General features: G+C 47.4%; 2 protein-coding genes across 5 annotated transcripts in view; both read right to left on the reverse strand.

The window, feature by feature from the left end:
* The window catches only part of MSANTD1 (Myb/SANT DNA binding domain containing 1), a 12,303-nt gene extending 4,620 nt beyond the window's left edge, over nucleotides 1-7,683 (reverse strand). The window contains exons 1-4 of one of the 3 annotated variants that reach the window (XM_087963446.1): nucleotides 6,808-7,683; nucleotides 3,627-3,911; nucleotides 2,221-2,416; nucleotides 511-855 (exon numbers count right to left, since the gene is read on the reverse strand). In XM_087963446.1, the coding sequence (XP_087819572.1) occupies nucleotides 2,311-2,416; nucleotides 3,627-3,911; nucleotides 6,808-7,061 (645 nt within the window). In that variant the 5' untranslated portion in view covers nucleotides 7,062-7,683 and the 3' untranslated portion in view covers nucleotides 511-855; nucleotides 2,221-2,310. The remainder of the gene's footprint in view (nucleotides 1-510; nucleotides 856-2,220; nucleotides 2,417-3,626; nucleotides 3,912-6,807) is intronic. The other 2 variants (XM_087963445.1, XM_026688327.2) reach the window with 2 other exon arrangements.
* A 1,779-nt stretch (nucleotides 7,684-9,462) lies between these two features.
* Nucleotides 9,463-23,567, reverse strand: part of HTT (huntingtin) — a 115,565-nt gene continuing 101,460 nt past the window's right edge. For both annotated transcript variants that reach the window (XM_087963448.1, XM_087963447.1), the window contains 6 exons: nucleotides 22,915-23,029; nucleotides 19,871-20,084; nucleotides 18,189-18,294; nucleotides 17,295-17,457; nucleotides 14,232-14,392; nucleotides 9,463-11,565 (listed from right to left, as the gene is read on the reverse strand). In XM_087963448.1, coding sequence (XP_087819574.1) covers nucleotides 11,352-11,565; nucleotides 14,232-14,392; nucleotides 17,295-17,457; nucleotides 18,189-18,294; nucleotides 19,871-20,084; nucleotides 22,915-23,029 — 973 coding nt within the window. In that variant the 3' untranslated portion in view covers nucleotides 9,463-11,351. The remainder of the gene's footprint in view (nucleotides 11,566-14,231; nucleotides 14,393-17,294; nucleotides 17,458-18,188; nucleotides 18,295-19,870; nucleotides 20,085-22,914; nucleotides 23,030-23,567) is intronic.

Here is a 23,567-nt window from a genome sequence, read left to right on the forward strand (position 1 = left end):
GTGAGGTGAGAGCTCCACCTCTAAGGCCCAGCGCACCACTCCCCTCGCCTGCCAAAAAGGCAGGCCTAGAAAACAGGGGATGGCCCTAGTTGACCCTCCTGTTTCGAAGCAAAACATCTTCCTGGGCCTCAGGAGAGAGAGCAGAGAGCAAGGACAGCCCTGATGTCAATCGTTGGATGACAGCCCAGGTCTACGTGGAGCGATGGGTCCCCAACATGAAAGTCCCCCCCCCCGCAGCCCTGCCTTTTGGGTTTCTTGTGACCCCCTTTCAGGAACACCACTGATGATCAGCCTTGGCTCCAAAGGAGAGGTGGGTCCTGGGTCCTGGGTTCTCCAGAACCAGTCCAAACCGGCTGACTACCACCTCTGATCGGATTCCCCAATGTAGCTTTGCCCTCCTTGCCATTCCTCCCCCACCAAATAAACTCCTATTATCAAGCCCCAAATTTTATTCGCTAAAGAATTATCCTGCAAGGAGGGGAAGCTGTTTCTTTAACCGTTTCGATTTACCTGGAAGGAAGAAGCTATCCTAGGTATATGAAATAAGCCATTTCTATCAAAACAGGTTAATTTTGCTTCCTTTTTCTTTTTCTTTTCCCCCTCCAGGTAGAAATTTAAACGTTGGCTTTGGTGATCATCTTCTCCAGTAAATTCATCATTCGTTCCTGCAGCTGCAGGCTCTGGACCTGGATAATGTTTTGCTGGTCCAGAGTCCTTCGCACTTCGCGACACGTTTCCTCCATGGCCCTGCTCAGCTTCTTCTGCTCTTCCAGCATGGCCTCCATCAGCTTCAATTTCTTCTTCTGAAAACTGCAGCTCTGCACTTTTCTTTTCTTCACCGGTCGCTCTTCTGTTCTGAAACGGGAAAGCTTCGGCATTAAAAAAAAAAAAACACCCATCGCTGGCACTTATTGCCAGAGAGATTAGCCAAGATGTTCCCCAGTATGGCACCAAACTGCTGGAAGTGCAACTACATTCAAGGAACATATTTCCACGTGTGGTGGGCTTGCCCATGTGCACAGAAATTTTGGCAAAAAATTAGAATCGGGATATTAGAAATAACAAAACAGAAATTAAAATCTGAACCTGAAATCTTTTTATTAGGCAAGATAGAACTCAATCTGAAAAAGAAACACCAATACCTGATTTTGCATATCTTAACTGCAGCCAGATGAAGCCGCCCAAAATTGGAAACTTGCTACGACCCCCTCAGAAAGCGTGGTAATTAATAAAATACCTGAGTCTGCTGAGATGGATAGACTAAATTCTTAAAAAATAATCAAGATAGTGACTATTACAAAGTATGGGATATCCGGTATGATTGGTTAAAGAAAAGGAGAAATCTGATAATCTGACAATATATTGGAAACAAGGGTGACATGTAACTAATTGTAAATGTATACATATATAATTAAAGACATTAAAAGAACAAAGAAGTTATTGTAACAAGGAATAACACGTCAATAATGGAAATGTATAAGTGTAACTACTGCTCAAAGCCTGCTACAAAATGTATATATGTTTGTCTGTTTTTAACTTTATAAATGTTGAATAAAAACTTTTAAAAAAAAAGAAAACCCTGCTTCGTGCGTTGTGATAGTCTTTGCAATGTTATGATATCAAAATAATTCAAGGACGCATCCCGTCCCCGCTTAATAACGATATGAGGTAATACAGAAGAATAAAAAGAAAGAGAAAAGCTTGAAAAATTATAGAAGCAAGAGATTTCATGGACTTTGGAATAATTGTTTAAACATGAGCCAGCCGTGTGCAGCAGTAGCCAAAAAAAGCTAATGCAATCATTGCTTGGATAAACAGAGGCCTGGAATCAAAATCACGCAAACTATTAGTATTGCTTTATAAAATTCTTACTAAGACCACACCTGTAATACCACATCCAGTTTTGGTCATCACATTACAAAAAAAATATTGAGACTTTGGAAAAAGAGCAGAGAAGAGAAGCAACAAAGATGATTAAAGGCCTGGAGACTAAAACATATAATGAACGGTTGTAGGATTTGAGTTTGAATAGTCTTAGAGAAAAGGACTGTGGGGGGGGGCATGATAGCAATATTCCAGTTTTTGAGATGCTGCCCCAAAGAAGAGAGGGACAAATTATTCTCCAAAGCACCTGAAGGCAGGACAGGAAACAATGGATGGAAACGAATCAAGGAGAGAAGCAACCTGGAATTAAGGAGAATAATAGGGAGATCAATTTACCAGTGGAATGGCTTTGCCTTCAGATGTTATGCGTGTTTCATCACTGGAGGGTTTTAAGAAGAGACTGGACAGTCACTTGTCTGAAATGGTCTAGGGTCTCCTGCTTGAGCAGGGGGCTGGACTAGAAGACCTCCCAGGTCCCCTTCCAGTTCTATTCTGATTGAATGGATGGGAACTCATCAAGGAGAGAAGCAACCTGGAATTAGGGAGAAACTTCCTAGCAGTGAGAACAATCAACCAGTGGAACTGAAGTTGCCTTCAGAAGTTGTGGGTGCTCCAACACTGGAGGATTTTAGGATGAGACTGGACAGCCACTTGATCACAGGGTTGGACTAGAAGATCTCCAAGGTTCCCTTCCAACTCTATTCTGATTCAGTGGATGGAAACTCATCAAGGAGAGAAGCAGAGGTGGGACTCTACCGGTTCTGTCCACCTCTGTAGAACCGGTAGCTCTGAAGAGCAGCAGACACAGAACCAGTTCTATGTCTGCTGCTGTTTTGGCCCACCTGCCTGCCTGGGTTCTTACCTGTCCTTTATTTCCTGCTTTTTCAACCTCAGCTGCTTTGCGTGGCACAGCTACGGTTGAAAAAGCATGGAAAAAAAGTGCTTTTTCAAACGCTGCTTCCCTGCACGCAGCACTGCTCAGCTGTCCAGGCAGCAAGCTGACAATGTTCCACATGCATGCGCAGTATGCGTCAGGCGTGCATGCGTGTGAAGCAAAACATAAATCACCGAACCGGTAGTTACACCAGTTGGATCCCATCCCTGGAGGGAAGCAACATGGAATTAAGGAGAAACTTCCTAACAATGAGGACAATTAACCAGTGGAACAAGAAGTTGCTTTCAGAAGTTGCTTCATCAATGGAGGTTTTTAGGACAAGACTAGCCAGTCACTGGTCTGAGATTATATAGGGTTCCTGCTTGAGCAGGGGGCTGGACTAGAAGACCTCCAAGGTCCCTTCCACCTTTATTCTGTTTCAACAGATGGAAACTAACCAAGGAGAGAAGCAACCTGGAATTAAGAAGAAACTTCCCAACAGCGAGGACAATTAACGAGTGGAACAGAAGTTGCCTTTAGAAGTTATGGGTGCTTCATAGCTGAAGAGACCGGGCAGTCACTTGTCTGAGATTGTATAGGTTCTCCTGCTTAAGCAGTGGGCTGGACTAGAAGACCTCCAAGGTCCCTTCCAGCTCTCTTCTGATCGACAGCTTTGCTTGAAATTTTCCTTTCCCCGTCTCACCTTAAGGCAAAAGTTGATCTGAACGGTCCATTGGTACAAAGGTGGTGCAGATTTCTCTTTTTGGTGTGCAAATACTAAATACTAAATACTAAACCCCTCAGCTGTTTCCTTCTGACTTCCCAACCCCGCCATCACCTTTGAAAGTAAAAATGTGGGGTGTTTTACCTTAATTTATACGAAATTAGGCTGGAGGAGCTGTCCGAATGCGCGTCTTCGAAGAATTCATCTCGTCCTTCGTACGGGAACTGGTTATAGGGCAAATAGAGAGGTGCTGATTTGGTGGAGGGCGACTGGGAGGCTTCAGTCTGTGAGGTGGAAGGGCCTGGTTGCTGGCTATCGTGAATCTTGACATCGTTGTGCTCCGAAACTTTAGATAATATTCTATCAATGGTTTTGAAATAAGGCCAATCGGGCGCCAAAGTTTCACTATCGGTCATGCATTTTAATTTCCTGGGATGACAAAAAACACAATCAGGTAGGCAAATGTGTGTCACACCCATGGGAATAAGAGAGATTCACCATAAAATAGGGCATCTAGCAGCTGACAATAGAATTAGGATAGGATAGGATAGAATGGAATAGAAGTAAAATAGAATAGAATAAGAATAGAATAGAATCCTCCCACCCCAGAGAAGATCGCCAAAGACATCTGCAAGGACCCCAGGTTAGGGTCTATGACAATTCACCATGGCCAGGTCTCCATGACCAACTCACCATGGCCAACTTGCCACAGCCAACTCTCTACAGTCAAGTCTCCATGGCCAACTTGCCACAGCCAATTCACCATGGCCAACTTATCACAGCCAACTCACCATGGCCAACTTGCTATGATCAACTCATCATGGCCAACTCTCCACTGCCAAGTCTCCATGGTCAACTTGCCACAGCCAACTCATCATAGCCAACTCATCATGGCCAACTTGCCATGGTCAAGTCACCATGACCAACTTGCTATGACCAACTCTCCATGGCCAACTTGCCACAGCCAACTCACCATGGCCAACTTGCCACAGCCAACTCACCATACAGCCAACTCACCATGGCCAACTTACCACAGACAACTCACCATGGCCAACTTGCCATGGCCAACTCTCCACGGCCAAGTTTCCATGGCCAACTTGCCACAGCCAATTCACCATGGCCAACTTGCCATGACCAACTCACCATGGCCAACTTGCCACAGGCAACTCACAATGGCTAACTTGCCATGGCCAACTCTCCACAGCCAAGTCTTCATGGCCAACTTGCCACAGTCAACTCACCATGGCCAACTTGCCATGACCAATTCATCATGGCCAACTTGCTATTGAAAACTCATAATGGTCAACTTGCCACAGCCAACTCTCTACGGCCAAGTCTCCATGGCCACTTGCCACAGCCAACTCCCCATGGCCAACTTGCCATGACCAACTCACCATGGCTAACCTGTGACAACCAATTCACCATGGCCAACTATGACTAATTCACCATGGCCAACTTGCCACGGCCAACTTTCCATGGTCAAGTCTCCATGGCCAACTTGCCACAGCCAACTCACTATGGCTAACTTGCCATGACCAATTCACCACAGCCAACTCACAATTAAACAATTCAATTTAATTATTTAAAATAATTTTAAAAGTTATTTTAACTGTTGTGGTGCACATTTCATTTTGCCCTTCCTTCGGCATCCTTTCTTTCGTGATTCTAGTCCATGATTTCTTCAATATTAGTGTAGCTCTTGTTTTTTTCTGAGGAAAAAAAATTCAGAGCACAAAGACTGGGATAAATTCAGACCAGTAGAGCATTCTCAGCCTCTTTGATTTTCCCAATTCGTTCCTGCAATCTCTCCAGGCCATCAGTCCTGAAGCACGTCAGATTTCTGCTCTCTGCCTACACAGAAACTTGTTGGGGACAATTTCCCTGTGGTGAAAATTAAAACCGATCGAAGAGGATGCAAAATAATCAAGATGGCCGCCCCTGCTGCCATGCGGGAGGAGCCCCTGTCCTACCTTTGGGGTACAGGCACCCCAGATCAAAAAAGACAAACAAAAGTCCTTCCCATCCTAAAATGCTTTCAGGGCTCTTTGGAGTGGCCCTCCATTGACCGAGGGAGGACTGGGGGAATCTTTTAACTCAAGCAAGCAGGCCAAAGTGGATGTACTTCTGAACACCTTTGGCACCCTGGCATTGGGGAAAGGGCATAGCAAAAGCTCCCAGGTGGCCAGGCAGGCATTCAATGCCCTCCAAGAACAGACCGGGGCAGTCAAATAGGAACCATGCCTGCCGCTCCCCCTTTCTTTTCTCCCTTTGGACAGGCACGGATGGCATTTCCTAGGTCTGGATGGCAACAGTGCCATGTGCTGCTGTCTGGAGAGGCCAGCTGTCTGGGTTCAGGGGCAAGAGGGACCAAGATTGGCACAGAACAGTGGTCGCCAACCAGCGGGCCATGGACCACTGGCGGTCTGCGAGAAAATTTTGGTGGTCCGCAGAGAAATGCCCCCCCCGCCAAAGCAATGAATCCAGGCTGTGCAGGAACACAAGGCTGTGCTGTCCACATGGCCCCCACCCTTCGGCCGAGCGCAAACCTTACCTTGAGTAGAGCAAAGCGAGCCGGAACTGGAAGGTAAGACCAACGGTGGGGGAGGGAAATCCGCCCCGGGTGTGGCTTGCTGACGTTGGTGGGAAAGTCGGTCCCCTATTCCAGAGCTGCAGGAGTCCCAGGACTGGCCCTTTAGTCATCCTGGAGCAGCTCCTCCGGTCCATGGCAGGTCGGTGCACCCCCGGGTGGAGGAGCAGCTGCTCCGGGACGACCAAAGGGCCAGTCCTGTGACTCCTGCAGCTCTGGAACATGGGCCACCAACATCAGCAAGCCACCGTCAGTCAAAATTCATATTAGTGGTCCATGGGATTTAAAATTATGAGTTTGGTGGTCCCTGAGGTCCAAAAGGTTGGCAATCCCTGGTTTAGCCAGTGTAATCCCTCAAAGAGTCACAGATTTAACCAGGAATAATCCTGGTTGACACCCAGAAGCAGAACTGTAATGTTAATGGATCCCTGGCTACATTTGTGGTTACCCGAAGTCTTTTTATAATTTGAAATTATGAGTTTGGTGGTCCCTGAGGTCCAAAAGGTTGGCAGCCCCTGGCACAGAGGTTCCCTGGGAAAGGTTGATTTGGCTTGGCCGACTGTTACCCCTGTGAAATCCAGTGGTGCCACCCTGGCACCTCTGGCTCCTTCCCGTGCCCACTGGCTCTCGGGCTGCCCTCTCTTGTTTCCCAGTAAGGCTGCTGGGACATTGGTGGCTAGCAAGGGAGGCACCCCTGTCATCTCCCAGCATCCTCCTCCTCCACCTCCTCCACCTCACCTGTACTGGAAAGTCATGTTGGTGATTTTGATCTTGATCTCTTCTCCGTGCCGGATCTCACCCGTCATTTCGAAGAGTTTGTTGGCCATTTTCTCGTAAACTTTGGCATTCCTCTTGGTCTGCTTGAGCTCCTCAAAGAATTCCTCCCAGACCAGCATCAGGCCTCTCATCTCGGCTTCGGTCCAGTTGCGCGCCCGGCGGTGCTTCTCGCTCTGGACGGAGAGCAGGCAGGCAGGGGTCGGGGTGGCAGCCATGGCAGCTGCCGCCCGTGGGCGGCTCTCCGGCACAGCCGTGGCTGGCGGCAGAAGATGGGGCCTAGCACATCTGACAGGCTGGAATTTAGCTAAAAGCTTTTAAACAGAGGGACGTCATTTCGATGTCACGTTCCCATAGCAACGGAGCCACTGCATAAGCTACAACAACAAAAACCTTTTAACTGAAAGGCAAAGAATCGGGACAAAGTTGACAGGCCATCAATATTAAAGCTTTTAACCACATTAGGCTTAACTAAGCCGCACACTCGCTCTCCCCGGGCACACAAACACACACTCGCATGTGCGCACGCACACACACACCACACAGAGGCAGGCTGGCCTCTTGCATCTCTCTCTCCCCCCCTTCTTCTCCCATCACAGCAACATCTCAAGCCGGGAAGCAGCTAAAAAGGCCTTTCCTTCAAAAGGGCCGTGGATTCCATCGAATGGGATAACAGTTTGGAAGGGAGCCTTGGAGGTCACCTAGTCCAACCCCCCACCCTAGACCATTTCAGACAGGTGGCTGTCCGATCTCTTCTTGAAAGCCTCCAGGGATGAAGCTCCCACAACTTCCGAAGGCAACTTCTGTTCCATTGAATATAAGTTAACAGAGTTTGGAAAGGCCCTTGGAGGTCATCTAGACCAACCCCTCCAGCCAAGCAGGGAACCCTACACCATTTCTGACAGATGGCAGTCCAGTCTCTTCTTGAAAGCCTCCAAGGATGAAGCTCCCACAATTTCCAAAGGCAACTTCTGTGCCACTAAATACAGAATAACAGAGTTGGAAGGGACCTTATAGATCATCTAGACCAACCCCCACTCAAGCAGGAGACACTACACCATTTCTGACAGAGGGCAGTCCAATCTCTTCTTGAAAACCTCCAGGGATGAAGCTCCCACAACTTCCGAAGGCAACTTCTGTTCCATGGGTTGGTTGTTCTTACTGTCAGAAAAAAAAAAAAATCTCATTTCCAGGTTGAATCTCTCCTTGATCAGTTTCCATCCATTGTTCCTTGTCTGGCCCTTGGGTGCCTTGAAGAATTCCTTGCCTTGCAAGCTTTACGACCAGGGTCAGGAGGTCTCTCTGGGGAGCCCTCTTCCCCGCTGCAGCCTTCGGCTCTGGCAAAGCCAGGAGGGCACCTTCAGATCACTGGAAGCTTTCAAGTAGACTGCCATCTGTCAGAAATGGTGTAGGGTCTCTTGCTTGGGCGGGTGGGGTGGGTTGGACTAGATGACCTACAAGGTCCCTCCCTACTCTGTTAATCTGTAAGCAGATCCGAGGCTCAGTTGCTGCAGGGCAAGAGTCTGCTGGGCCAGAGAAGGTGGGAGATTTTAAAGACCCAAACACGTCAAGACCTGCACGAAGCCGAAAGCACCAGGCTGAAGATGGCAAGTAGGGCCTCGTTGAAACGTTGCCAAGATGCTCTCAATCTTACACAGGAAGAGACCCGAACACGTCAAGACCTGCATCTGTACCCATGGAAATCTACGAATATATATATATATATAAATATATATATGTGGATCTTTGGTTATTCGGGTTTTCTCCCGCGTAAAATTGGAAGTATCTAGGCGACGTTTCGATGAAGTCTCATTCATCATCTTCAGGCTTGTGTCTTCGGCTTTGTGCTTCTCAGAGTCATTTAAGATCCACATACAAATACCCGTGAAAACCTCAGAAAACAAATATATATATTTTCGTAGATTTTTATGGGTACAGGTATGCAGGTCTTGGAGTGTTCGGGTCTTTTCCCGTGTAGGATTGAGAGCATCTTGGCAACGTTTCAACGAGGCCCTGCTCACCATCTTCAGCCTGGTGCTTTTGGCTTCGTGCTTGTGCGAGCACACACACACACCCTATATCCCACATGGGCATGGCTAGTCTAGAGAAAAGAAGGACTAAGGGGTGACAGGATAGCAGTCTTCCAGTATTTGAGGGGCTGCCCCAAAGAAGAGGGAGTCAAGCTATTCTGCAAAGCTCCTGAAAAGCAGGACAAGAAGCAACAGATGGAAACTGATCCAAAAGGAGAGAACTAATTCTAGCAACCTTTCTAGCGAAATCCTTTTTTAGTGAGCACTTAGAAGCCAAGAGGAACCTACGTGCCAAATTTCAAGTTTGTAGGCTTTATGGTTCTGATGATGCGTGAATGGGTCGTTCGCTTTTATATATATCTAATTAGCATTTATTCCCCTCCCCCAAAACAAAATCCAGATACCTACAAGCAGGCTCACTGGAAATTTGAGCACAAAAAAGTAACAGCTCTCTCTTTTTTTCTTCTTTCCCCCTCCTGCCTTTTGATTTTGCACCCATGAAAAATAATTTCCCAATTTGGAGCCATTTCTTTAAAATGAACTAAATAACACAGATATTACAAAACAACAGCTGGCCCGCAAGCCGAAAGTAGTTTAAACTCTGTTTAATAAATAATTTGTATGCATACATCCAACGCAGTTGCATATATTTTTACGTACATTATATACACCAATGCAGTTCTGATAAAATTTCACTCTTGTGAGCAAGGGAGAAAGGAAACGGGGGAGACGAATTCTATAACGGGGAACATTGCAAAAACAAAACACAAAAAAATAAATTCAAAAGGCCGAACGCACCAACCTGGTTTGGTCTCACAAGGAGGCACCCAAAGCTCCACAAGGGGAAAGCACAGGGTCCTGCAATCTCCAGCTCAGGATGATGGGCCTCTGGGGCGTGCACCAGAGGCCCGATTGGGCTGGGGAGGAAAAGGTTTGGAAGAGCTTCTGTGGGGCTGGAAGAAGCCCCATTTTCCTCTCGGATTGCCCCCGGGCGGCCTTCACAGTTGGCACCCTGGCTGGGCACAGAGAACAAAAAGGCCTTTTGAGGTGAGCCCTGCTTTGCCCGGGGCCAGCTCAGCCTCTTGCCGGCTGATTTCCCTGATGGAGGGATCCGAAAAAGGATCCCCTTTGGATCTGGGAAAGAGGGGAAGGGTTGGTCACATTTCGGTAGGCGAGGGGAGAGAGGAAAGCAGCCACCCCCCCCCCGAAACACCAGAATTTTTTTTTTAAAAAGGGGACTGTGAAACCAAAGTCATGCAGAGAAAGCAGGGAGTGTGGGATTGAAGTTGGGCATTTGTGTGAGTGTGTGAGAGAGAAACAAGGGCCGTGTCCTTGCCAGCTTTTGTGATCGAGTCTGTCCAGTTTTGAACTACAGATCCTGAACTGCTGCCCCTCCCTAAGATAATATTTGTCTAGTTTTCCAAATCCTCTCTAAAGAGTCACCGAAGGTCACAAGAATCAGGATTATTATTTTTTCTCGGTTGCTTTGGGGAAGTTTCCTTAATCGGAAGCAACTGCTTGATTCCTTCCAAAATGCCTCTGATGGTATGGAGGGGATTTCCTAACATGTTCACCCTTCAAAGGGTTTCACGGAGTGTCCAGGTCCTTTCCTCCTCCCCTTCCCCAATTGCTTACCCAGTAAATCCAAATCCTCTCTTTTTTTTTTTTAAAAGGTCCAAAACTTAAACTCATCGCTATATTTTAAACTTTTTCAACGAGCAGCATACAAAAGATGAAAAAAAAGAGAGTTTAAAAGGCGAGCCGAGAGTGCATTAAAAAAATAGACCTAAAGGACATATGATAGGAAAACAGTCAATGCGCTATATTCAACATACGGGGCAAATATTTCTTTTTTAACCATGTTAAGTGCTTCCCCGGCCTCCACGCCTTTCCTGTTCTCTTAACATATTATACACCGTTTTAGAACTATTTACACATTGGCTATTTTTAAAACCCAGGAATCGATCCGACTTTGAAATCTTAGAGTTATAAAAGAAAACTATCTCTTCATAGGTCTAATTTCCCCACTTTTAATACATCAAAATACATTGGAGTGTGTGTGTGTGTGTATGAATTTTCAGTGTGTTTACAAGTCTTTTTCCCTTTTTTTCTCTCAGTCACATTAGGAAAGTACGACAAATTGCAACAGAACTCTTGTAGCTAGATGAAACTAAAGGCTTTTTAAATGCCTGTGGAGCCGATACTGCAGAATTCACGAGGTTCAGCATGGACAATATATAAAATGAAGCCAGGATGAGCTATTTGTTTTGCATCCATCTCTCTCTCTTTTTTCCCCCTTCCCAAATACCCAGGAGTTGTGGTGCATGGCCCAGCCACCGTAACCTACTACGGAGTAATTTGGGTTGGGAAAAATGGAATAAAACGATTGCAGAGGATTGGGGGGAGCTCCGTGGCGTTGAAGGTTCAACTTTTCCAGGCTTTTCCGTACTTCCCCTGCCCTCTTTTTTGTTTTTGTTTTCAACACGGGGTGATCTTGTGAACGCTCTGTAAGCAGGTCAGCAAACGATGGTACGGATTTCCCGGGGAAGAGACCACTTCGAAGATCGACTGAAAGGCTCGGCGATCCAATTCCTCGTCGATCTGATGCCGGTAAAAATCGATGGCCACCAGGCAGAACAAATTGAGGTCGACTTGTTCTGATTTTCCCATTCGGCTGATAATATGCGGGAGACTTCCAGGGTGGGGGAAAAAAAGAGTCAAGGATATATAACAAAGATGCACCTGGTTAAAACATCACATAAAGCAGGGATTGCCAACCTTTTGGACCTCAGGGACCACCAAACTCATAATTTTAAATCCCACGGACCAGAGACCCTGGGAAAATCCCCTCAAAAAAGTCTGCAGGAAAATTCCCCACCCTGTTTTCCTAACAATCAATCATTCTTTATTTGGGATCTCAGGATACCGTCTCCAGCTCCGTTCTCAGGGGGAGAGAGAGAGAGAGAGAAAGAGAGAGACTTTTGGCTTCAGGCAAGGAAAACAGCAGAAGCTGCAGAAGTTTTTCTTTCTCTTCCCCAAACACCGCCAGAAATGAGTCTTTGTGAGACTTGTTGTGCCGGCGCAGCCTCTTGGAGTAGGAGGCCTTGCAGGGTCCCAAAGACTCATTTCTGGCAGAGTTTGGGGGAGAGAAAGAAAGACTTTTGCTGCTTACCTTGTGTGCAGCCAAAAGCAGAAGAAGAAAGAAGCGGAAAGAAGCATCCCGGTGGCCAGGCCAGGCGCGTGGGGCGGGGCGAGTGGGGCAAGTTTCCCCCCTCTGCCCTTTCCCCCCTCCCCTCACTACCTCGTGTTGTTCGCAATGCAAGCGACACAAGCCTTGTGTTCCCATGGGCCATGTGGGTGGCGCAGACTTCTGTTCCTGCACAGCCTGGATTAATTGCTTTGGGGGTAACATTTCTCTGCGGACCACCAAAATTTTCTCGCGGACCCCCAGTGGTCCCCGGACCCACTGGTTGGCGACCACTGAGTATTATGAACTTTTAACTCTACTCCATTCCTCAGCGCGACGAATAGAGGTGGCCCTCGACTCACAACAGTTCGTTTAGTGACGGGTCAAAGTCGCAACAGCCCTGGAAAAAAGTGACTGATGACGAGCGGTGGGATTCTACTGCTTTGCAACGGTTCGAGCGAACCGGTCGTTCTGGTGAGCAGTTGGGCCTCCCTCGCCCGCCCCTGCCCTTTCCTGTCCTATATCCCCCTGTTTTTTAGCCCAGCTGATTCGCACAGCACAGTGGATTGCCGTGCATCAGCTATATCAACCCAAAAACATTTCTCTGGTTTTTTAAGAGTTGTCAGCAGAAAGGGAGTGGGGGAAGCAAAGCATACCTTAAATATTTTCAGAAGATAATTGCTAGGCGGCCGAAGCTGTTGGCGCGCAAGATTATTACTGGAGTGCATGATTGAGGACTCTTGGCTATGGATGTGTCCCGTTGGAGAATATACATCCAGGGGGCGGGGGGAAGACCAGGGTCAAGGGGGAAATGAATGGTGTATTTTAGTGTCGGCTGCCCCCAGCTAACGCCAACATGGTCACTCCTAATAAATGATGCAGCTAGAGATTCAGGATTTGAATGGTTTACTCACCAGTGTTGACATAGAAGGTAATTTTTTAAGCTTAAAATGGGCGGCTTTTTTAATGCTGCCCACGCATGCAAGTGCAAAGCGCGCGCGCTCACCAAACCAGCTGTTAAAGCGGCTGCATCCCACCACTGCTTACGACCGTCTTTCAGATGTACGATCGGCTGCAGCCTCCCCTGTGGTCCCGTGATCCAAATTCAGGCGCTTGGCAACCGACTCGTATTTATGACGGTGGCATTGGTCACGTGATCCACTTTTGCGACCTTCTGACGGGGGAAGCCAGATTCGCTCCACAACGGTGTCCCTAACTTAACGACAGCGGTGATTCTATCGAAACCATGACGGCAAGAAAAGTCGGGCCAAACGGGGCAGAGCTCACTTGAGCAACATGTGTCTCACTTAGCAACTCGCCTGCTTTTGTGACCTTCTGGCAAGCAAAGTCAAGGAGTTCGCTTAACCAAGCAGGCTGCTGACTTAACCACTGCGGCCATTCGCTTAATAACGGGGGCAAGGAAGATGGTTCAATGGGGCGAAACTCGCTTAACGCGCATCTCACTCAACAACGTAACTTTCGGTGGTGGTCATAAGTCAAGGACTACCTGTATTTCTCTACCCACTCCCTCGGGTTCTCCCCTGGAAACCAAAGGGCTACTCTTCCCTTCCAAAGAAGAATCTGCATACCAAACAAGCTTGTCAGAGGATATCCCAAAGGTGTTTTTTTTTCAAGAAGCAACTGGATTTACTTATTTTTCCTTGAGGACGTTTCACTTCTCATCCCAGAAGCTTCTTCAGTTCTGACTGGATGGAGGGGAACGGAAGGGTTTATAGTCCTTGCAGACAAGCGGGTCATTTGCATCCTTTGAGAATGTCCTTGAGGCCGCCTGGAGGTTTGTCTGTATCCTCAGGGTCACCTGAGTGGTGCCAATGGGGGTGGAGCCGCCTTGGAACTGATGAAAGGATGGTGTTGTGGACTCCACACCCATTTGCACCTCTCAGGTGTCTCCGAGGACACAGATAAACCTCCAAGTGGCCTCAACGGCTCTCTATAAAGGATGCAAATGATCAGCTGGTCTGCAAGGAGTATAAATCCTTCCCTTCCCCAACATCCTGAAGAAGCTTCTTTGGGATGAGAAGCGAAACGTTTTCAGAGAAAAACCAAAGAAAGTCCAGTGGCCTCTTGGAAAAAAAAAAAAAAAAAAGCACCTCGGGGACATCGGTGACCTGGAGGACGCGAATCTCCAGAGACTTCTTGTCGGAGGATACATTCCTGAAATCCAGTGGCTGGTGGAAGCGCTGACGAAGAAACAGGAAAGGCTCCACATCGCCATGGCGATTGGCGTCCGTTGTGTGAAGTTGGAGAGCGACAACATCACCCAGTCCCGGACCATGGAGGACTGTCCTGTCGTATGCAAGGACTGGAAGACCTAGAGAAATCAAAGAGCCATCATCGTTCATCCTCCGGAGGTCTTGGAAAAGTCATCTGGACATCATGCGACAAATATCTAAAACGCTATTATTTCGAGGTGTGCTGATCGCGTCCTGCACCCAGTAAGGGTTTTTAGGTGTAATTTAAAAAAAAAAAAAATCTTAAGAAAGGAAGTCCCATCCTTAGTCTCTTATAAGGAGAATATTTATAAAATGTTTTATCGGTGGCACTTCCCACCAGCGAGACTAGCCAGAATGTTTCCCAACCTATCAGCGAAATGTTGGAAGTGCAACCATAGCCAGGGAACGTATTTTCACATGTGGTGGGTGTGTCCCCAAGTACAAAAGTATTGGCTTAAAATCCAAGCATGCTTAGAGGAGTTAACAAAGCCAAAGATCAAGTTCAAACCAGAGATGTTTTTACTAGGTATGCTAGAACCGACATGGGAGAAGACACCTAAGACGGCATATTATAACCGCTGCAAGAATTTCTCTCGTTCAAAACTGGAAACTCACCACGACACCCACAGATCTAGTAGTCATTAACAAGATACATCAGTGCGCAGAAACGGTTAGGCTAACGTTATTAAAAAACAGGGAAGAAGAAGAGCATTTTACGATATGGAATATACGGTGTAAAGAGTTAAGAAAAAGGAGTAAAGAGGTTTGTGAAAGTGACTAATGAAATTTTAAAGAGGAATATATGATTCATATGTATATATGCAAAGTAATGTAGATAAGTAAGTATTGTAATCTAATAGTACTAACCAAGGAATGAGTAAATTAGTTATAGATATACCGATGGCAAACGAATCTAATTGTTATTTAAAAAAAACATATACACTGCTATGATATCACTGTAAAATGTGAGAACTTGTTTCTCCTTTTTAAATTTTTGAAATTTTGAATAAACAAACTTCAAAAAAAAAAAAGAATAAAGGAAGTCCTCGACTTACAGCAATTCGTTTAGTGGCCACTCAAACTTGCAACACTGAAAAAAAAGCGGTTATAATAGGTAGTATTAGGTGTCTTATCCTATTTGTCATACTTAGGACCGTTGAAGCATCTCCAAGGTCAATGTGATCCAAATTTGGATGCTTTGGCAACTGGCTCGTATTTACGATGGTTGCAGCGTCCCTGGGGTTCGTGAGGTTCCCTTTTTTTGCGACCTGACAAGCAAAGTCAACGGGGAGGAAGCCGGATTCACTTAACAACCGGGTTACTAATTTAACAATGGCGGGGATTCACTTTAACAACCGTGGCAGGAAAAGTTGTAAAAGAGGAAAGGGAAGGGAAGGGAAGGGAAGGGAAGGTGGAGGGAGTAGCCATATCACTTATATACTTCTTCACCCGTGCTCTAGCAGCCCCCTCTAAGCAGTTTTACAGAGTCAGCCTCTTTGCCCCCAACAATCTGGGTCCTCATTTTACCCACCTTGGATGGATGGAAGGCTGAGTCAACCATGAACTGATCAGGATCGAACTGCTGGCAGTGGGCAAAGTCAGCCTGCAATACTGCATTCTAACCACTGTGCAAGGAAGGAAGGAAGGAAGGAAGGAAGGAAGGAAGGAAGGAAGGAAGGAAGGAAGGAAGGAAGGAAAAGGAAGGGAAGGGAAGAGAAGGAAGGAAAGGAAAGGAAGGAAAGGGAGGGAGGGAAGAGAAGGAAGGGGAAGGGAAAGGAAAGGAAAGGAAGGAAGGAAAGGAAGGAAAGAGGAAGGAAGGAAGGAAGGAAGGAAGGAAGGAAGGAAGGAAGGAAGGAAGGAAGGAAGGAAGGAAGGAAGGAAGGAAGGAAAGGAAAGGAAGGAAGGAAGGAAGGAAGGAAGGAAGGAAAGGAAGGAAGGAAGGAAGGAAGGAAGGAAGGAAGGAAGGAAGGAAGGAAGAGAAGGAAGGAAGGAAAGGAAAGGAAGGAAGGAAAGGAAAGGAAAGGGAAGGAAAGGAGGGAGGAAAGGAAAGGAAGGAAGGAAAGGAAGGGAAGGGAAGAGAAGGAAGGGAAAGGAAAGGAAGGAAGGAAGGAAGGAAGGAAGGAAAGGGAAGGGAAGAGAAGGAAGGGAAAGGAAAGGAAAGGAAAGGAAAGGAAGGAAGGAAAGGAAAGGGAAGGAAAGGGAGGGAAGGAAGGAAAGGAAGGAAGGAAGGAAGGAAGGAAGGAAGGAAGGAAAGGAAAGGAGTAGCAATAGACTTATATACCACTTTACAATGCTTTTACAGCCCTCTCTAAGTGGATTACAGAATCAGCCTGGTCAGGATTGAACTACTGCTAGTGGACAGAGTCAGCCTGCAATACTGCATTCTAACCACTGCACCAAGAAGGAAGGAAGGAAGAAGGAAAGGGGAGGAAGGAAAGGAGCAGCAATAGACTTATATACCACTTTACAATGCTTTTACAGCCCTCTCTAAGTGGATTACAGAATCAGCCTATCGCCCTCAACAATTTGGGTCCTCATTTTACCCACCTTAGAAGGATGGAAGGCTGAGTCAACCTTGAGCTGGTCAGGATTGAACTCCTGCCAGTGGGCAGAGTCAGCCTGCAATACTGCATTCTAACCACGAAGGAAGGAAGGAAGGAAGGAAGGAAGGAAGGAAGGAAGGAAGGAAGGAAGGAAGGAAGGGGAAAGGACGGAAGGAAAGGAAAGGAAAGGAAAGGAAAGGAGTAGCAATAGACTTATATCCTGCTTCACAGTGCTTTCCAGCCCTGTCTAAGCAGTTTTACAGAGTCAGCCTCTTGTCCCCAACAATCTGGCTCCTCATTTGACCCACCTTGGAAGGTTGGAAGGCTGAGCCAACCTTGAGGCGGTCAGGATCGAACTGCCAAATTGCAGGCAGCCAACCGTCAGCAGAAGTAGCCTGCAGTACCGCACACTCACCACTGTGCCAGCGAGGCTTACCTTGTGCTGCAAAAACCTTACCTTGTACAGCACTTTCGCCATAAATTGTGGGTAGGGTTGCTGGTTGGATAAAAATTCTCCAATCACTTTATTCATCACGTCTTGCGGAGGGAAAAAGTCATCCAGGAACTGAGGGAGGATCCGCGTTACCACCCGGGCTTCAAAGGGGAATCCTTTCCGGACCCTGCGGAGAGAGCCCCCGGCCATCAGTCTCCGGGGCTGGCCGGCCAGCGCCTCCTTCCAAGGTCTTCTTCAGGGGACCCCAATGGCAGAACTGCCATTGTATGCTTGTGCTTCGCCTTGGCTAGCTGCCAGACTGCCATGATGGGAGGGGGGAACGCTAACTACTCATCGTACCATCCCGAGACACAAGCTTAAGGTCAAAGGGCTGGGAATGGAAAGGCTCACCAGAGACAGTTCCCAAAACAATTTATTTTAATACTAGCTCGATCTCCGTGCTTCGCTACGAAACTATGAAGTTGGGCTTAGTTTTTGAGGAGGAAAATAAGGGGGTGGGGTGGGCTATTATGGTCTGCCTCTGCCTACCAGCATCCATCAAGAGTTGAGGGCTGTTTGGAAATTGAAACAGTATTTGCTGTGTGAGCAAGGAGACAGCAAGGAGCCTGGGCGTGGCTTAGCTCAACTGTTCTGTACTAAAGCTGCTTGGTGCTGCTGTGAAACTGAAACTAATTCTCTCCTCTCCTCTGCTTGTGTTTTTCATTTGGAAGAGATTTCTTTTCAGGTGGGGAGGGGGAGAAGAACTCCTTAGCATCAGTATAATAATAATAATAATAATATAGGAAATACTCTAAATGCTCTGATGGTTATTTGGAAAAATCCTTTCTTAGTGAGCCCCTAGAAGCCAAGAGGAACATAGGTGCCAAGGACGAATTTTTCCCGGCTTTCTGTTCTTACCGGTCAAAGAGGACAGATATTCGCTCCATTGCCACGATGACCGATTCGCTATCCGGAGCTGCCGACTGAGGATCTGAGCTTCGTCCGGGACTGACTTTCTCTTTTCCTAAAGCCGCAATTGGAGGGGAGGTGTGATAAAGATAAGAATCATTACTACACTCTTGCGAGATTGACCGAAGGGAATTGACAAGAAAGGATGATTGACAGAAGCATGAGCCATTCGCATACGGGTGGGGGTGGGGGGAATCAAACTCGATTTCATTGAGGGCCGCATCAGGGTTGTATTTGACGTTGGGGGCTGGATGGGTGTGGCCAGCTCGACATCACTCATGTCTGGGAGGGGGGCTGTGACAGCCAGAGTCTCTGCCAGCAAAATGGCTCTCTCCCTCCCCCCCCCCCCTCCCTCCTCCCCCCCTCTCCTCCCCCCCTCCCCTCCCCTCCTCTCTCCCCTCTCCCCTCTCTCTCCCCCCTCCCCCCTCCCCCCCTCCCCCCTCCCTCTCTCTCCTTCCCTCCCTCCCTCCCTCTCCCTCCCCTCCCTCCTCCCCCTCCTCTCCCTCCCCTCCTCCTCCCTCTCTCTCCCTCCCCTCCCTCCCTCTCCCTCTCTCTCTCCCTCCCTCTCTCTCTCTCTCCCTCTCTCTCTCTCTCTCCCTCTCCTCCCTCTCTCTCCCCTCTCTCTCTCTTTTTTTTTAAAAAATATTTTATTCATAAGCATTTTTTGAATACAGAGTCTTGTCCGGGTATATGATTTACCCCAAAAACATATCTAATACTGTAATACACACACACACAAACACAGAGTACATTCATCCCTGTTTTTAATGATTGTTTGTTTAACTTCCTCTGACTTCTACCCCTTGTTTTAAACCACTCGTAAAAACTATTCCATGTCAAGATAGTAATCTGAGCCTTCTTTTTCTTTTCTTTTTAAAGTTACTGTCCATCTCAGCACATTCTAGGATTTTCCTGATTACCTCCTCATCTGGTGGGGTGTTCTCATTTTCCCAGAATTTTGCATTAGCTAATCCTTGCTGCTGTCAGTATATGTAAAACTAAATAAGTAGTTCCTTTATCATAATCTTCTGGGATTATACCCAGCAAATATACTTCTGGTTTCCAGTCTATCCTCTGTTCCAGCCAACTCTTTTATTTTCTCCCAATGTTGTTTCCTTAGCTCTGTTTTTGGCTGCGGCAGCCTCCTGCAATCAGTTCTGACTGAGGCTTCTTAAACCGTAATCACGCACACACACTTATTTTAAAAACAAGACTTAGTTTATTGCAACACTGGGAATTGTTTTCATTGCAGCTGGAATTAAGCTCAAATAGTCCCCTGAGATAAGCACTCACCTTTCAGTTCTGTGAAGTGCTGCCAAAAACAGAAGTAGCAAATGAACTAGAAAAGAAACCAACCGAAGTACTGTTCCTTTCCCAACAAAGGGGTCTCTATTTTTATACTTGCACTTTTTTTACATGCTTTCGAACTGCTAGGTTGGCAGAAGCTGGGACAAGGAACGGGAGCGCCCTCCGTGATGCGGCGCTAGGGATTCGAACTGCCGACCTTTCTGATCGACAAGCCGAGCGTCTTTGCCTCTGAGCCACCACGTCCCTGCCCACCGAGTCAGTGGATCATCGCCTAAATAACAAGTCACGGAGGAGGGCAAGGAAACGACAATAGGCACTTTTACCTGTGTACATGCAGCTCAGCATGAGCCCCAAGGCAGCCATGGCTCTGTGAGGACTGAGGACATTCACGCGGTCCACACTCAGCTTCACCAGCGCTTCGCAGTCCGGCTGGGAGAGCTGCTCCGAAAGCAGGAGCCTTTCCAGACCCCTCAGCACACAGTGGTAGATGACCGACGGAGTGGATCCCTCGTTTTCGGATAGCATCAGTCCACACATCTGGAAGAAGAGACAAGAAAGGGTCAAGACCTGCCATCACGTCGCACCAGGACTAGTTCAATTTGAGAGCGGCCTGTCCTGAAATGTGGGGTGGAGAGAATAGAGGGACATAGGGTTGACAGGAACCAGAGGTGCCAACCAGACAGAATGGTTGAACGACCCAAAGACACAGGTGTGGGAATGGCATGCGAATGCACACCAAAAAGCACCAAACATTAGTGTCAGCTGTCAGGATTCCGGCAGTTACTCCAATTAAATCATGAGCCTCGAGCCACACTCCCAAAACTAAAATGGATTTATTTGAAGTTAACATTCTACATCTGGCATTTCCCTGGGCATAGCCAACTCTGAGATACTTAATTCACTGTCACCCTTGATCCTGCTTCCCCCCCCACCCCTCTGGGTGTTATTATCCAACGAAAAATGTCCATAGCCAAGAGTCATCAATCATGCTCTCCAATTAGTTTTTTGCGTGGCAGAAGCTTCAGTCATTTAATCAGTCTTCGAAGAAAACATGAATGGAATGTACTTTCGATTCCACACTGCCACCTGCTCTTTGAAACTCCCCCCCCTTCTTTCTGTTGTCAACTATGAAACGTGTATACAAAACGTTTTATGAGTTGACATCAGGGTTCCGACGATTGCCCTAATTCCGTGATGGTGAACCTATGGCACGCGTGCCGGAAGTGGCATGCAGAGCCACTTTTGCAGGCCTGTGAGAGAGGTCGCCCGGAAGAGCCCCCTGTGCATGTGCACGCCCCTTGCCAGCCAGCTGATTGTAGGGTATCTGCCGCACATGTGCAGAGGCATGTGGCGTGCGTGGGGGGTTGCGTGCGAATGCGCAGAGGCGTGCTCGGGAGGGTGGGGGGAGTTGCGCATGCATTGCATCATGGGTGGAGCGCACGCACACGTGGGCAATTTTGACACGCAACGTGGAAAAGGTTAGCCATCACTGCCCTAATTAAATCATGAGCCTCGAGCCAAACTTCAAAAGAATCCAAAAATTAGGAGCAACATGTCCAAAACTAACTTGTATGAAACCAACTTTGAGACATGTAATTTATGGTCACCTGTGACCCTGTCCCCCATCCCCCGTCCCCCCCCCGTGTGTCATAAATCAGATTCTCCAACGAAACATATTCATGGGCTGGGCGTCATCAATCACTCTCTCCAAGGAAGGATTTTCCCCGGGCAGAAGACCCAGTAGCCTAGGCTACAATCTTTATAAGATAAGCGTGGAACGTGCTTCTGGCTCTCCTGCTGCACCGCCTTTCCCCCTTCCTTCTTATGACAACTTGGAAACAGGCATAGGAATGGTTTACGAGTTGACAGTTAGAAGTGTTACCAAAACTACTCGCTTGAACCTCATTGGACACAAACAGGATGATCAACTTCAGCTTTTAGAAGTTGTGGTTGGCTCATCCCTGGAAGCTTTCAAGAAGAGACTGGACTGCCCTCTGTCAGAAATGGTCTCCTGCTTGGGTGGGGGGGGTTGGACTAGATGACCTATAAGGTCCCTTCCAACTCTGCTAACTTGTTGAAGATCAAGAGGGAGGGCCTGCCTGAGGGGGGAAACACCGGGTTTGCGTGGGAATCCTCAGATCTGGCTTGTAACCACTTGGCTTTAGTAAAAGTAGTTGGTAGCCCTTGACGTATGGCCACAATTGAGTCCAAATTTCTGTTGTTAAGTGAGACATTTTGTTAGGCCCCATTTATGACCTTTCTGGCCACAGTTGTTAAGTGAATCGCTGCAGTTGGTAAGTTAGTAACCCGCTTGTTAAATGAATATTTGGTTTTCCCACTGACTTTGTTGGTCTGAAGGTCGCAAAAGGGGATCACCTCGAGGACACTGCAACGGTCCTAAATGTGAACCGTACCGAAGCATCCAACGTTTGATAACGTGACCATGGGGATGCTGCAAAGCTCGTAACTTTGAAAAATGGTCGTTAAGACACATGGTCCAGTGCCGTTGTAACTCTTTAACGGTCAATGAATGAACCGCGGTTAAGTCAAGGTTTAGCTGTACCGCCTTTCACTCCAAGTGGAGTCGAGGGTCTTTCTTTTCTAAATGCCCAAGTTGGGACAGGCCTGACATGAAGAAGGATAGCTGAGCAAAGTTTTGAGACTGGCCAATGCACGGCGTGAGGATCGGCCAGAAGGTTCTTTTCATCTCAGCCTTGTTCTGACCTCGGCTTCCCCCAAAAGCACTAAGAAGATTTTTTTTATCCAGGCAACATCCCTTTTATTAAACAAAGGTGAATTTCTTGCATTCTCATTTAGCCAAAGGCCTGGCAAACGGTCTTTCAAGGGTGTAATTAGGAGCACAGGCCTTATCTAGCCTGGAGAGCTGCCAATTAACTATTTCCAAAAGCAGTGCTGACAAGGAAGGACTCGGCACGGAGTCCTTCACACTGCTGCAACAAATGAATTGTTTGCTGCAAAAGCCCCCTCCCCTTTTGCTCTTCTTTTAATCTCCATGGGAGGGGCCATTCACCATCCATCTGTGACCCTACTCCCACGTCGACCCTTAGTTCGTAATTGTTCCCTTCTTCTGACAGCTCTGTGCATGTGCACACTGGGTACAGGCTCCAGCTGTTCTTCTTCCCCGCTCATCTCCGACTCCGAAGGCAGCTGATAACTGTCGGACGGCCCTGGCCCAATCTCTGCCTCTGATGCAGAGCCCTCGTCCGAGCCTTCCTCAGCCTCCAGGACTGGCCCAGGTTCTTCCCTAATCTCCTCATTGTCCGACTCTACCGCCAGCTCTGCTGGCCGCTGGCAGGCCACAACAACCCTTTCCACGTGGGAAACTCTTTGGAGGCTTCAACCCTACCTGAATAATTCCTGAAGAAAATTCGGGTCCAACGTCAGCAGGGTAATTTTCGATTAAGTAGAAGGCCACTGCGCACATGACCAAGATGTGTTGCTGGTTGTGGAGGTTCACACAGCTGTTAAGAGAGACAAAAAAAAAAAGAGGGGGGGGTGTTTCTCAACATATGACAGAGATCGGCATTAAAAACAAACACTCTCTTCTTTCATTTTTCTATGGAAGAAATATAAGAGGACTAAACCACTCCTAGGTGGCCTTAGAAGAAGCAATTATAGGTAGCCCTCGACTTACAACAGTTCATTTAGTGACCGTTCAAAATTACAACGGCACTGAAAGGCGTGACTTACGACTATTTTTCAGAGTCACGACCTTTGCAGCATCCCCACAATCACACGATCAAAATTCAGACGCTCGGTAACTGACTCGGGCTCAAATTGTGGTTGTAAGTCGAGGAGTAGCTATACAAATAAAACCATAGCTAAAAGAAGTAACCAATGTCCCAATCAAGGAACTGCTGAAGAACTTATAGTAAACAGCCTGACCAAAGACCCACTCCCGCCAACACTCACAGGGCTAGCCACTAGAATATCAATTGGGAGCACTCCTCTTCCTCTTAGTACTGATGATGTTACCTAGTTAGCTCACAAAACATCTGC

This window comes from Notechis scutatus, chromosome 4 (assembly GCF_049901735.1).
Source record: "Notechis scutatus isolate UNSWTSFEM ecotype Mainland chromosome 4, rNotScu1.2, whole genome shotgun sequence".
Lineage (NCBI taxonomy): Eukaryota > Metazoa > Chordata > Lepidosauria > Squamata > Elapidae > Notechis > Notechis scutatus.